Below are 15,648 nucleotides of genomic sequence, written 5' to 3'. Positions count from 1 at the left end.
CAAAAGAAACTGTTTTCTAGAAAAAAAAATCAAATGGCCAAGAAAGCCCATCGTGATGTGAAACATGTAAGAGAAATCTTGAGAGAAATGGGTTCAGGACCAGCAGTACTGCAACGATAGTAGAAAAGAATTGCTTTTTTGATGACAAGTTACCGGAGCAACTAACAAATTGCTTCATAGAGACAGAGGATTTAGGCATCATTTTGATTGTTTTCACTGATTACTGTCAATGCTGTGGATAAATGAAAAATGAGATAGGAAAAACCGGTCTGAAGTCCAATTTTATAGACAGGTTTTGGAGCTGTTCAAGTAGCCAAAGGTGCCTTGCTAAAGAATTTATATTTGCAGGAAATGCCTTGTAGGAAATGTATCTAGCAGTTAATTCCAAGAAGCTGAGCCCAATGGACAGACTATATCTGAACAATACATCATATTAAAGGGTAGTAGCATTGAGTGATGAAGTGCTGACAGAAGATATGATACACAGGAATGCATCAAACAGACAGGGGAAGACTGTCATTTGGGGTTATGGAACAAAGTTAAAATAGCTTTAAGGAATAGAACAATGAGTGAAGGTGTTCAGGAAGGCAAAGAAAAGCTCTCCTGAAAATATCAAACTTCTTGATTCTTGTGAGAAGAGAAATAGCCTCAAAATTATTTCACCTCAAGAACAAAGTTTCAGGTTTTGGAAACCAGCTTAGAGGTTTAAAATGAAATTTACAATCTACAGGGAAATACGTAAAAGAGTTGAAGGGCCCTTTCAAATATTAAAAGATGGGTGCATAAGAAAAGCCTTCACACTGATTTTAATATATCAATAAAGTAACTATATTGTAATTTTTCTTGACCTGAGATACTGCAATGGCAGAAATGAGGATATTGTAAAATCCTTCCCTACAATGCTAATTATTCTGAAGGAATTCTTTTCTGTTTTTTGGTCCATGATGTAAACAAGCTGAATATTGTAAATTTCCCCTACTAGAAGAGTTTTCCAAAGTTTAAAATATCTGTTATTTATTTTTTCTTTATATTTGTCTACATATTCGGCTAAAAATTACTTTTCACAGAATTAGCTAACTAATCTCTGGAAATCTTTTTTTTTCTCTGAAAAACAATTTCACTATATAAAATTAAAGCACTAGGATATGCTTCATGATATCTAAAAAATGCATTTATCAGTTCACAAGTGCATTTATGTATTGCACATTATCTTTTTAATTGGTAGCTAACAACATGGTTTGAATTATGCCAAAATCAGCACAAAGTTATGTTAGCACTTTTATTCTAAACTGATTATCCACATTCAAAACTGATTTGAAAATAATAATTTATCCATATTTGTATTACTTCATTCTAACACTGTTTTAAATATATGCAATAATACTTATGTCCAATGTATTTTGCCTGAAGGAAAAATAACTGTTAGCAGCAGACCTGCCTTTGAGTATTTAGTTCAGCTACATAATAAAGTCAGAGAAAGCAGTTTGAAAACATTTTGCAATGCACATTTGAAAAGTGGCAATCCTAGTTTGGAAATCTTTGTATGGAAAAAGACATGGCCATGCTACTGTGCATGCAACCTTACCTTTGAAATAAGGTAAGTTTTAATAATCAAGAATATGAGACCGCTATTTTAATGTGACTGTGCACACAACATTACCAAAAGCAATCTTATAAACTGCCAAAGATATCAGTTTTGATAATGCAGATGACACTGGATTCCAGAGAGGAAGCAATTTGCCTCCCTTATCTGATTCCTAATTACCACTGTAGCATTAATCTTTTATTTGATCATGGCCCTTCAAACTCTGAAGTGAATATCCTCTAAAAAACAGTTGCACTTTTTTCCTGAAACTTCGAAATATATTTGGCCCATTGAAAACATGAAATTAAATTATCCATGTCAACCAAAAGAAAGCATTATAGGTATTAATGAACCACTAATACTTAGGGACAATACAGGTGAACTCTGTGGAGTCAGGTTTACGCTGGAGATTTCAGTACTATCAGTTATTTATATCAGTTTAGTTGCTTCCATAAAGTCTTAGTAGAAATATTATACGGTGGTATTTACAGCACAGCAGTAACATTCAACGTGAAACAGCTGAACTAGTACAAATGGTCGCTAAACCATCTGCCACAAGAGATTGCATACTCTGTAGCTCTGATCATTGGCTCATATTGGGGAAAATTACCTGCTGTCACAGGTATCATTACTCTCATGAATATTCTTAATGTAGCTATGAATGCTTATGTGAATAAGAGCTGCAGATTTAAGCCACACATACGTATCTAAATCCGGGGAAGAAAACTTATTGCTGTTAAATTCAGTAAAAAACCACCAAGTTTTAGGAGGTCCAGGATTTCACCCCTTCATCTCAAATTATCAGATGGCTGGTAGTTTTACTTGCTCTATAATTATCCAAAATGAAGGACTGTTTGTGCTACAATATCAGTCAAAATTCACAGAAAGAAACTTTTCAGAGGAATAAAGCTCTTGGGTTTGACAAAGCTTCAGAAATGCAAATGACAGCTTCATAATGTTCAGATATGATAATTGCCAATTAATTTCTATTTTAATTCCTGAACTATGCAATTCTAAACATAATTTCACATCTATCTAGGGCAGAAATCACCTATGGAGTGTTACTTGAAAACAAGATACAGATAACTTCTCTAATCTTCTTTAAAGCATTAAGTAAATCTATAAATGTTGACGGTTATTGCTTGTAAACTTTAATTGAGATGCCCTATTTTCATTTTTACTACTTTTCATTCTCTTAAAAAGCGGCACATGGTCTGAAACAGAATTTGTAAAGATCAAGGTCAATCAAACATTTCATTCTGCCTTCTGACTTGCTACTTTCTGTCGATTTCCCCATTCTGCCCTCTCTCTGGCCTCCAATAATACCAGCAATGAGCGTGACAAGTTCAGTGCAAGATTAAATAAAGGAAAGCATTCCAGTAACTTGCTTTAATGCTAAAATATCACCTAAGAGGTTTCAAAATGGTAGTAGTTTGGGCTTTATATTACCAAACTTACAGTTTTAAGTGCTGTTCTCAGACGGATTAAAAAAATTCTGTGAATTTTGTTACCTGCTGATAGGGTCATTTCTACTCTTTGGATTAATATTTTTCAGGAGAAAAAAGGTTTTAAGAATGACTAGTCATTCTTTAAGGAATAAATTAAGACTATTTTCTATTTCAGACTAAAATGTTTGTGTTTAACTCATTCAGATGGAAGATTACTATTGTTATGTCTGAAATAATATTACTGTCATTCCTAATTAGCTCATACTTTCCCAAGTGTGTTCTTGCACTGTTACAAGAGATCCTAGGACAAAAATAGGCTCTTCACGTCAAAACACATTAAAATAAAGTGTAGATCATTACAACACAGTTAAGAGATCTGGTCTTCTCCATACCTTAGGATTGTAAATGGTCTTGAAATAATATTCAGTTTTAGACACTTCATTAACAAACTGATACAAGCAAAATAATCAGGGCAAAAAAAAAAAGAGGAAATTTGTGGAAGAGCAAATTCAGAACTACCAAAGTTCAGTTCTTGGTAGGAAAGAAAGTGTACTAGAAGTAATATAATCATACTAGGATAACTTCCTCACCAGACTGCTTAGCCTTGTGGGATGGTAAATTCATTCTTAATGTTGAAGGAAAACAAGTTAATTAGCTTTTACAGTACACTAGGCTAACATATCTGCATTGCTGTGGTATATACAATATCAAAGTTAGTATATTAAAATATTATTTGTTTCCTTTCCAGGTAAACTATGTCTTGAGAACATGAAAGTTCAACTAAATACATAGGCCATTATGGAAATTATTTCCCAGGATACGTAAGGGCCAGAAATGCTAAGCTGAACTTGTGCATCCATGACTTTGCTTGTAAGACTAGATTTCTCATCCTCTGAAAAGAAGAAAATAGGAATTACAGTAAATATTCCTACAGAGGGCAAATCATAGCTTGCACAACCACTTATAAAAATAGTTTGAATGCATAACTCTTTTATTGTGATTAGAAACAAGCAAACATTATTTACCGGTCACCAGCAGCAACTGAATTAGAAAATTAACATTACATATTAAACTGATTAACAAATTCAAGATAGCTTTTAAGGGACAAGTATGGTTTTATTTTCCATAATGGTCACAGCACAAAATTTATTTTTTCATAGAAAACTTTTTCTAATTCCACAGATCACAGAAACATTAGATCAGCATCATGTCAGGTCTACTGATGTGTAAAGAAAAATGAAGACTGAAAACTTCTCATGCATAAAAACCAACATCAGTCTTTCACTGACTAAGCTAGTTGCCTTTGCACTGTCTCTAGTACTAAAAATCTCCCTGGGACAAGTTAATGCTCTAATAGTTAGAAAGATGACTATGTTTTCATTAAAATACTTAAACAATGCAGGTTCTGCTAATGTTTCTCAAAACATAACAATTCACTAGGTTTTATTACCAATATTTAAGCTCTATAAATAATTTCTGATTAAACTGCATTGTGGATAAGTTCAATTGTTCTTTGCCATTATTTTGTGAAGAGCATATCAGATTAGCCTTCTTACCAATACCACTTAGTAGTATTATAGTACTAAACTATGCTATCTGGCACTAGATTTATGCTCAACAAGACAAGCAGTTTGCTTCTCATGGTTGCTCTTGTTGTTGCACAAATCAGAATACCAGCTTGCATTTTACACTAGAATAAAGCACGCTACACTCCATGAGGTGCAATGGGAGCCTTCATACCACATGTGTAATACATACCCACACTTCAAGAGATTATATAATCAGTTACTTCCTGAAATAGGGTGGGTTGCACAGCTAGTAAGTAATTCACAGTACTTCTGTAAGTGTCTGAGCTAAGATAAGCACAAAGCGGAGATGGAACGAGAGGGGAAAATAGAAATGTTTAATATTTTAGAAGGAAAATTGCATTACTAACAATGTAAAAGTTTACTGAACCTTCAGCTGCTTCAGGGATGATGAGTTGACAAACAAGAGCAATTCAAAAAAGAGGTACACCAACAATTTATCAAGGTACCTCTGGCCTGAAGCTCTACCATTCATCGTGTCAGCCACTTCCCCTAATTTACATTGCACTCTCTGTCATCATCCATGTCGTTAATAAAGGTCTTGAATAACATGGGCCCCAGTACTGATCCCTGGGGTACTACACTCATTACCAGCCAGCAACTGACTGTCAAGTTGTTGATCACTATCATTTGAGACCAATAGATCAGCCAAGTTTTCAACCCACTCAGCAGTCTGTTCATCAAGCCTAGACTTCCTTAGCTTCCCAACAGGAATGCTACAGGAAACAGTGACAAAAGTCTTTCTAAATCATGGTATATTACATACACTGCTCCTCCCTCATTTGCATAATGACTCATTTGCATATAGAGGGCAATCACATTAGTCAATCATGATTTGTACTTAAGAAATCCATTTGACTACTCCTGATTATCTTCTTGACCTTCATGTGCTTGGAAATGGACTGGAAGGGGATGTGCAATTTATGGGCTACACAGATCGCAAAAGGATGTGTCCAATGATCCTAGCAGGGGCTGAGGTGGGGCTGGTCAACCTACCACTCCCTCACTCTTCCTTCTATCATATTTAACAGAAGGAAATAAAATAGCCTTTCCCCAGTCAACAGAAACATCTTCTGATCAGCACGAATTTTCATAGAGAACCAGAGCCTCACAATTGCATTGTCCAACAGTTTTATCACTCTGAATTTCAACGGGACTTGTGGATCTGAATGCATCCAGCTGCTCTAAGAAGTCCACAGCCTGTTGCTCCCCTATGAGCTGCCCATCCCCCTTTCAAAACAAGTCAGTACATGCTCCCTTGGGAGCAAGTTTTGCTTGCAAAGACTATGGCAAAAAAACCCCCATTGAGTGCTTCAGCCTTTTCTGCATTGTCCGTAACTAGTTGATTCACCCCCCCAACCATCAATGGACCTATCTGCATTTTCCCTAAGCTTCCTTATGCAAAACTAGCATACTTTTAGAACCCCTTCTTGTGAGCCTATACTTTCCCTATTAGTCTTCACACCTGATGGTCTTTGGCCTTCCTGATTTTTTTTGCTAAGTATGCTCATGGTACTTTTACATTTGCTTTTTTGTTATCTCTTCTTCCTTCCACCTCATCTAGGTGTAGTACAGGGAACACATTATTGCCACTCCTAGTAATAGGCCATGGGGCTTTATATTAAGCCAACAGTGCAAAGTATCAGGGACTTGTCACACCTTGTTTGGACCAGAGCTGTTTTAGATGTAATAGCACATAGCCGAAGTGCCAACTGTTGCCTTATTTGTTTTTCAGCTTCAGCTTAGTGATGTATAATTTTGTGGTATTACCCTAAAGAAATAATACAATATATGGTAAAGACCTAACAAAATAAAGGGGTCATTGTGCAACTAAACCTGGGGACCAATAAGAAAGCAAGTGTAGCAACAGACCCCTTTGGAAACATAGAAAAATAACACCAAGCAGATCCAAGACTGAGAAGGAGGAAACTGGTATTTTATCAGTATTTTCTTCCCAGTGAAGAACGTAGGATGTTAATGACTCTCTGATAATTTACTGTGAAGAAATACAAGGTAGATGTGGGAAGGTTTATGTATATCAGTTAGCAGCAATTGGTATTAATTGGATAATTTGGACTAAAAGTCTTAGTGATCAGGGCCCTGAGTTCAGCAATGTATGCTAATTTATCTGTCCAGCCAATAACCATCCTTCTCTGAAAATCTCTGTAACCTCTTCTCCACACACAAGACTGCAGCTGCCTGTGTTCAAGATCTGCTCTGATACAGTGCAGCTGTATAATCTGGTGTCAGACTTCTGTGAAAACAGCTGAGTTGTGAGTGAGTAGCATCTGGGGCCTCCACCCACTGCCTCGAGTTGCATTTAAATTCAGGCTCCTGCTGTTGGTCCTTGCCCAAGCTATGTCCGAGGTATGCTGTCTCTGGCCACACACCTTGCCAAGCCTAGCCTGCTTGATTTCCTGGCTTGGTCACGGACTTGCCTTCTCACTGTGGACTTGGCTGTCAGTCACTAGACTATTGGCTGAAATTGGTTACTGTCACCAGACCTGCTATGTTCCTCTTGTTTGGATACCGTGGAATACCAAATCTTTTTTGAAAGGCCTCTGCCAGTATTGCTGTCACCTCTGACTTCTGTCTCACTTTGTTTTGTGGAGCAGCATATGCTTGCTGCTCCCTGACAGGTACCATCATTGTGCTTGGACTGATAATATCAGTTGTACTTTGATCAGACCTAAGACTTTGATTAGGCCGTTAATAAATTCTTAGTGCCACATATAAGATGTGTTTCTTTAGCCCACATATGTTGCACTGGATCCACAGCAGCATATGCTTCCTTTTTGTATAATAGTTCACTGAGAAGGTCCCTGCATCACTAAGTGGGTCTTCTGCTGAAATTCTCAGTCTTCCTAAGTAATCAGATGATTCATTCCTGAGCTGTTAATAAATTTTCTGCAAAACACATCCAGCTCTGAGTACCTTTCTGTACTTTAGTGTACAGAGACTTGAATAAGCTGAATCATCTCATCATGGTCACGGTAGCCTAAGCTATACAAGTGACCAGATTTGTTTTCTCCATCCTTTCTAAACAGCCTGCACCCATCCACAACCATGCTCCAATTGTGCACGCTGTCACTGACTGTCTTCATGACTGTGACCACATTGCAGCCTTGCAACTGGGCTGGAATTGCTGTTCTTACTGTTTTTCCTGTTTGTTGCCCGAGCTCTGTGCAAATGTATGCAAAAATATTTGAGGAAAGAATGCCCCCAGAACCTTCTACTCTCCTTCAATCTGTTCAAGGTTTCCTTGGCTATACAGGGAGTATAGATTCATGTACTCGCTATATGAATGAACAGCAAGGTATAGTGACTGCAAGGTCAGATAAACCTTGGCAATCTTTCCTGCAGCATCTCAGATTTGAGCTCCAGAAAAGCAGCAAACTTCCTGGAATTATATGTTGCTATGGAAATTGGCAGCCTTTGTCCCACGGAGGAAGAAAACTTCAACCACTAGCACTCATTGCTTCCTGTTTAATAGTGCTGGTTCTAATCTGACGACTCGAGATGCTCAGCCCTCTCAATGGAACTTTTTTCTCCCTTCCTCTCTTCCAGAGCTCTGAATGTACTCTTTAGAGGAATAGCTGCAAATGAAAATGGAGACTTCCCCATTACTGGGACTCCGTGTCTTCTTGATGCTTCTGTCTTCTTTTGGTCATGCCAAACTTCTCAGCCTTGAAGGGTTTGGCTCTTGTTTCTGCAGAGTCTCTGGAAAGATCCTGTCAATCTCTTGTTCATTAACCTTGATGCAATAAAGCTCCTGCATCTGGCACCGCAGGAAGTCTACCAGAGCACACATCTAACTGGTGAGGTCATTGCCATTCATAGTGCAGTGCCAGGGAGAAACCTCAAGAACTCCTGACTGCCTCAGGGTTGCAGTATCCACCCTCAGGACTTCCATTTGGATGACAGACGCAATTATTGCACCATCCAGGGCCTGAGAGCGGCTCCTGTGGTGTGCTGTCAACATTTACAGATCCTTTTCTACTATGAGCAGCACTTTTGAGCCTTCTGTATGTGCACTGAATGCCATCTGCTGCATCAACTGCCCTGTTACTGTGTGCTGAGCCAGTCTGCAACACTCCTTGTCAATTAAGGGTGCCAGGATGCCAGGTAAGTAGGAAGCTGGACATGACTCTGTTCCCCTCTCTGCCAGGTCCCCTGCTCAGCAGGTGAACTCTGGCACTGTCCCTGAGATCCTGGTCGTGATTTACTTAGCCTGTAAACAGTGGATCCACTGCATGCTGTTGCTTCCTTCACTGTTCTTTGGGAGAGAACATCAACAGAAACTCAGAAGTGGTCTGATCATTTACGAATGGAACTGTATTTTGTGACAGTCATGAATGAAAATACTTTAGCAGTTAAACATGGGAAACTGCTCTAAAATCTGCCAAAAAATCGTGGTCAGCAAAAGTATAGAGCATTCAGTCATGAGACCAAAATGCTCTCAACCACGCACAATTTAGATAAAAAAATCTCCAAAATCCCCCATATATTAAATGTATATGCAGCCAAAGCTGTATTGCTGTATTTCTAATTAATGTCAGAAGGCGTAATTAAAAAGCATGAGTTCAATGAAAAAAATAAATATGAATCTACATTTTTTATGTGACTTCTTCGCTTATTCTATGTGCTACAAACCCCAAATCACAGCACGAGTGTGTAAACCTGGCTTAAAACTTACCTTTGCACAGGTTTGATTTTGCTTTTCTCTTATGTTTCCCCATCCATGGGGTCTGTGTCCTCAGGGGCCACTGGAAGGTTTGTCTTCAATTTTTGTTATACATAGATGCCAGGAAATGCTTTGGCACCTGTTTTCCAATGCTACATGTTATGTTGGACTAGGTGGAGATTGAGAGAACCTTCTAAAGCTCTCTGCTTCACTGAGAGTGAAATTTACTTTTTCACTGAGTAAATTTCAGTCATCAAGGAGAATCTGGGACTTGCAACTTGAGTTCTAAAGCATTTGTGAAATCTCAATATGGGTAGTGACTTGGTGATCTTTGATAATACTGGATCTTATTTTTAAAAGTATGTTTGAAAATATTGCTGAAACTTACTTGTCTGGAAGGTCAATCTCAAAAAAACCTCAGAATTTTTGCTCTTACTAACTCCTTTAGCTATCTAGAATCTGACAAAATAATATAAAATATTTTGGAAAATAACTGAGGAACAAAACCAAGGCAAAACATTAGCTATTTGGCTTAGACATACAGCTCCCAAAACACACCCCAGGAGGCTCCTATTGCCTGAATGCTACAGTGCAGGCCATTATACATGAGGCTGTATGACCTAAGAGGTTTACTGTGAACAGTTCTAAAAGGTTAGCTCCCATAGCACAGACTACAAACCTTTTCAGCGTGGACCCAGGAAATGGAATGAGGCAAATGTAATCGCATCCCATTCACACCTTTAATGCAACCCAAGGACCTTAAGTTCCACCCCCACCCCAAAAAATCTAAACCCCTGTACCTGTCAGCATGACATCTACCACCACATTTTCAGGAGTTGGATTTTTGAAGGATATGACGACAAAAGAACACTGGCCAATGCATGCACTTATGCTGGTTGGTTCCATCAGCTGAGGAGGAAGACCAGTCCCCGAAAGGTAAAATATCCACTCTTTAAGCTGTAGATGAAACATGTGTCAGTATTTATTATTTGACAAGTCAGATCTGTACATTTTAAGGCATTTTGCCAACTTCTTTCTTCTAGCGTTCTGTGTCTCTTTTCTTTTGTAAGTGAACTGCTGTTTAACGCTTGCTTGCTTGTTTTCTTCTTCCCTCAAGCTGTTATGTCATTCTAAGTATTGCTATCTGGAAATCAATAGTTTCGGTCTGGGAGATGTTCACATCTCCTCTTTGCATTTAACTTCTGTGCTGCTCTGAGCACGGAGTATTTAACTTCCATGTAGCTACTCAGAGCTTCCAGTGTAGTGAATGGAAAGATGTAGGTGGTTGCAAGAAAGCAATTCAAAGCACGTGTATTAGAACCTAAAAGCAGATGAAGTGAGAAGTTCTCTTCAGAAGACAAAGGAAGAAGGAAAATAATTCTTTGATGGGACAGCAGCAAAATCATGCAAAAAGCTAAAATTGTTACTCCAAAGATAATAAAGAACATTAACCACTATACACAAAACAATCAAGAATATTGGAAAGAACTAGTAGATATAGACTATCACCATAGCACAGAAAAAAAGGAAAATACAATTAAATTGATGTGTTAATTTTGATTATTTTTTTTTCAGCATGACAGTGAAGAGTTGCTTGCCCCACATTTCCTCTTTTAAGGTTATAAAAAATGATGTTAATAATGCCACTCATTATGGACCCTTTAAAGGTGAAAGAGCAGCAAAGGTGAATGATAAACACAAAGATACTACCATTATTTTAAGGAAAATGTTTAATTTGTACACTAATGTTGCCGCCTTTAAATACTAACAATACAGACTAAAATCTGTGGCTTATTACAAACTGCTCAAAGTGACCCTTTGATCTGTTTTGTTCATTATCACTCTAAAATGTATGCATCACAAAGAGAAAAGAAAATAATAAGTAAAATCAAAACACTATTTTCATTAGCTGAAATATTTCATTTAGTTCTGCACAGCCTGTCTGAAAAAAATAAGGAAAATCTGTAAGAGACAGGGTTCAAAAATCTAACAACAAACCTGGAAATACTTACAGTAAAAAGTGACTAATATATTGAGACTTCTCAGCATAAACAGGGATAAATAAAATGGCACAGTACGTCTTCAGAAAATAGCTTTGGACAGCAAAATTGCATGCCTTTATTATCGTTTTATAGAGAAACATTCAATCCAACAAGAAAAAAGACATTTTAATCTTCCTGAAGAAAATTTTTTTCTAAAAGTCATTCAAGGCTACAGGATTTTGATTAAAAAAAAAAAAAAAGGAAGAACTGTTTATATACTGATGTAGAAACTATCTAATACTAAAAGTCAGAATATAAAAATAGAGCCTATGTTTTGTTTAGGATTTAGACAGTGATTTATATCATCTGGTTTACGAGGACCTTTCCATTACTCAGGCTAATAAGAATTAAAAACTACCTCCCTTTAAAATTACATTTTATTTCATCGTTGTTGACTTAAATATGACCTATAGACTGTTTAGACTCGTGAGCAGGAAGCTAGCACCGCTCACTATTCAGATTCTGACAGGAAGGCAAATGCTGCTGCTATACAGACCTTGAAGCAACACAGGACTAACTCTTTGGTGAAACCCCTTTGCTGGTCATAGTCACCAAGAAACTGCCCAACAGTTGCCAAGCCAGCATGCTACAGAATTTGTGTTCCTGACTCATGTTCTTCCTCACCACATCAGCCTCAAGAAGTTAAATGTAAACAAAAGGCTGAGCACACTTTGCAGGCTTATTTTGAAGGACTGGAACACAGGCATGAGCATGCCAGAAGACCATGTTTTCAGAAAGCCACATGTGTCAAGCTATTATTGATACTTTGTGCTTGCTTACAACCACAGTAACAATTTTTTTTGCAAAACTCTTAATACAGAAGTTATGAGGCAATCTTAGTCTAACAATGCTTTCCAGGCCCACTGTAAGTTTGGGTGAACCACCTTGTTCACAGCATGTAATTTTACATTGAGGTACAGTGCAGGGGTGGGAGGAGTGCACATGTTCATATTTTGAGCAGGTGAGCTGTAAAAGATCAAGTTTGAGCTTTATTGCTGAAGGCTCAGGCTCATAGTCTACAAACATTAAAGGCTGTACCTTCCACTGATTTTTTGTGGTTAACAAGTAGAGCTATTTTGAACCCCATTGCTTCAAGTGCTGAGCACCTTTAAAACAACACACCAAAACTTTACCAAACCGAGCAGCTAAAGAAGGAGCCAAACAAAATTAGCGGTCAGTCTGGAAAGTAAAACAAGACAACCAAAAGATTGTACAGATTATAGGACAGGCCTGCCTTGCCTGACCTGCAGTTACTGTTCCTCACTGACCCACTTTGTGATGGAGCTCAAGATCATGTATGCTCAGTGCAAGAAATCAAGAGGAAAAAAGATTTAAAAAAACAGATAGGATCTAATATTGGGCTCAGTTTCTCTCTAATATTACTTAGCACTGTTAAATGCTCTACATTACACCTGGATGCTAGCAATGTGGTAAAAGAATAGGATAATATAGATAAGTTAGAACTCTGAATGCAGCTTATGTTAAAGCTGACCTTTCAGTTGTGCTGTCCCAACAAACTTACTTTCGGATTTTCACAACGATTATTGCTAAACACAGATTCAGTTTGTGAAGAGCTCTTCATACAGCTTCAAACCAGAAACAAATGAAGCAGGTAATAGCACAGAGCAGTTTCTCTCAGTTCGGCAAAGCAGCACAATCAGAAATAGTTAAGACTTATTCTATAAGTACTGCATTAATTGATTTTAGATTAGTCAACTATTCAGCTATCAGACGGCTTAAGTGTCCATTCAGATATATTTAATCAGAGAAATCAAGGGCGGGAAATCAATGTCGGGGCGGGGGGGTTACATTAAAAGTTGTTTGAGGCATCCACCACTGATGAGAAACATTCTTCAAGTCTTCATTAAAAAGGGCAGTTTTATCTGTGCAAATATTCACTGTCAGCTATCAGTATAACAATTAGCAAACTAAAATAGTCTGGGATTAATTCAGTAAGGACTGTAGCAGCGAAAATGAATGAAAATTTTAAAAAATTCAAAAGATTCACTCATAAAAAGAGCACTAAGAAATTACAAAGGTTATACCAATATATTGAAACAGTTAAAGAGGTCTTGACAAAGCATCTAGAAGGATGGAATACTGACTAAAGTTCACTGCAGATAAGAACTTGGAGATTTGCCATTACTTGAAAGGACATGCAGTGGATGACAAGATTCAGGTGGCAGAGCTCAATTTGTTCCTGAAAGATTTAGATGAATTGTTGTATTGTTTTATTGCTTCTGTATTTGGTGAAGAATTTATTTTTTCTTTTTGAAAATATAGCTAAGATTCCTGTGTACCACTAGGACAAGATAAGGACATTCTGTCCTCTTGAACTGGCCTTGTATATGTATTATTGATACAAGAAGTGCTGTCTCCTTGTTTTTATCCTTAATAAATATTTAAGAAGAGAGAACCTGAAAATAAGTGCTGTGCTAACAGCATCTACAAATAATCTGTCTGTTCAACATACTTTATCAGGAAAAAAATTGCCACATCACTTCCTTCACTATTTGCTTTCTTCATATCACAGAACCACAGAATCAACCAGGTTGGAAGAGACCTCTGGGATCATCGAGTCCAACCGTTGCCCCTGCACCACCCTGTCAACTAGATCATGGCACTAAGTGCCATGTCCAGTCTTTTTTTAAACACATCCAGAGATGGTGACTCCACCACCTCCCTGGGCAGCCCATTCCAATGTCTAATAACCCTTTCTGTAAAGAAATTCTTCCTGATGTCCAACCTGAACCTCCCCTGGCGAAGCTTGAGGCTGTGCCCTCTTGTCCTATCGCTAGTTGCCCGGGAGAAGAGGTCAACTCCCACTTCACTACAACCTCCCTTCAGGTAGTTGTAGACTGCAATAAGGTCACCTCGGAGCCTCCTCTTCTTCAAGCTAAACAACCCCAGCTCCCTCAGCCGTTCCTCGTAGGTCAGACCCTCCAGAGCCTTCACCAGCTTGGTTGCCCTCCTCTGGACTCGCTCCAACACCTCAACATCTTTCTTGAAGTGCGGGGCCCAGAACTGAACACAGTACTCAAGATGCGGCCTCACCAGTGCCGAGTAGAGAGGGACGATCACTTCCCCAGACCGGCTGGCTACACTATTCCTAATAGAGGCCAGGATGCCATTGGCCTTCTTGGCCACCTGGGCACACTGCTGGCTCATGTTTAGCCGGTTGTCAATCAGCACCCCCAGGTCTCTTTCCGCCGGGCCGCTTTCTAACCACTCTTCCCCCAGCCTGTAGAGCTGCATGGGGTTGTTGTGGCCCAAGTGTAAGACCCGGCACTTCTTCTTGTTGAACCTCATGCCGTTGGTCTTGGCCCATCTATCTAACCTGTCCAAATCCCTCTGTAGGGCCTTCCTACCCTCCAGCAGATCGACACTCCCACCCAGCTTGGTGTCATCTGCAAATTTATTGAGAGTGCATTCAATCCCTACGTCTAGATCATCTATAAAGATATTGAACAGCACCGGCCCCAGAACTGAGCCCTGGGGAACACCGCTAGTGACCGGCCGCCAGCTGGACTTTGCCCCATTCACCACCACTCTCTGGGCTCGGCCATCCAGCCAGTTTTTAACCCATTTAAGAGTCCACCCATACAAGCCCCGGGCAGCCAGTTTGTCCAGGAGGATGCTGTGGGAGACAGTGTCGAATGCCTTACTGAAGTCTAGATACACTACATCCACAGCCCTGCCCTCATCTATTAAGCGGGTCACTTTGTCATAGAAGGAGACCAGGTTGGTCGAGCAGGACCTGCCTTTCATGAATGCATGTTGGCTGGCCCCGATGCCCCGATTGTCCTGCATGTGCCGTGTAATGGCACTCAGGATGATCTGTTCCATCACCTTGCCTGGCACCGAGGTCAGGCTGACAGGCCTATAGTTCCCTGGATCGTCCTTCCGACCCTTCTTGTAGATGGGCGTTACATTTGCTAATTTCCAGTCAGCTGGAACTTCTCCAGTTAACCAGGACTGCCGGTAGATAATCGAGAGTGGTTTGGCAAGTTCATTTGCCTGTTCCTTCATTACTCTGGGGTGAATCCCATCCGGGCCCATAGCCTTGTGGGTGTCCAACTGGCACAGCAGGTCACTAACTGTCTCCTCCTGGATTACGGGGGGTTCACACAGCCCCCCACACCTGACTTCAGGCTCTGGGGGCCGAGTCTCCTGAGGACAACCGGTCTTGACATTCAAGACTGAGGCAAAGAAGGCATTGAGCACCTCTGCCTTTTCCTCATCCCCTGACACTACACTACCCTCCTCATTCAGCAAGTGGTGGAGGCTCTCCTTGACCCTTCTT

General features: G+C 39.3%; 1 protein-coding gene across 1 annotated transcript in view; it reads right to left on the bottom strand.

Annotated features, from left to right (window-relative positions):
* CFAP47 (cilia and flagella associated protein 47) overlaps positions 1-15,648 on the bottom strand; it is a 356,696-nt gene that overhangs the window by 73,777 nt on the left and 267,271 nt on the right. Inside the window, exon 56 of the mRNA XM_068422067.1 lies at positions 10,104-10,260. Within this exon, the coding sequence (XP_068278168.1) occupies positions 10,104-10,260 (157 nt within the window). The remainder of the gene's footprint in view (positions 1-10,103; positions 10,261-15,648) is intronic.

Source organism: Nyctibius grandis, chromosome 2 (assembly GCF_013368605.1).
Source record: "Nyctibius grandis isolate bNycGra1 chromosome 2, bNycGra1.pri, whole genome shotgun sequence".
NCBI classification, from domain to species: domain Eukaryota; kingdom Metazoa; phylum Chordata; class Aves; order Nyctibiiformes; family Nyctibiidae; genus Nyctibius; species Nyctibius grandis.
This window is presented reverse-complemented; position numbering and strand designations above follow the sequence as displayed.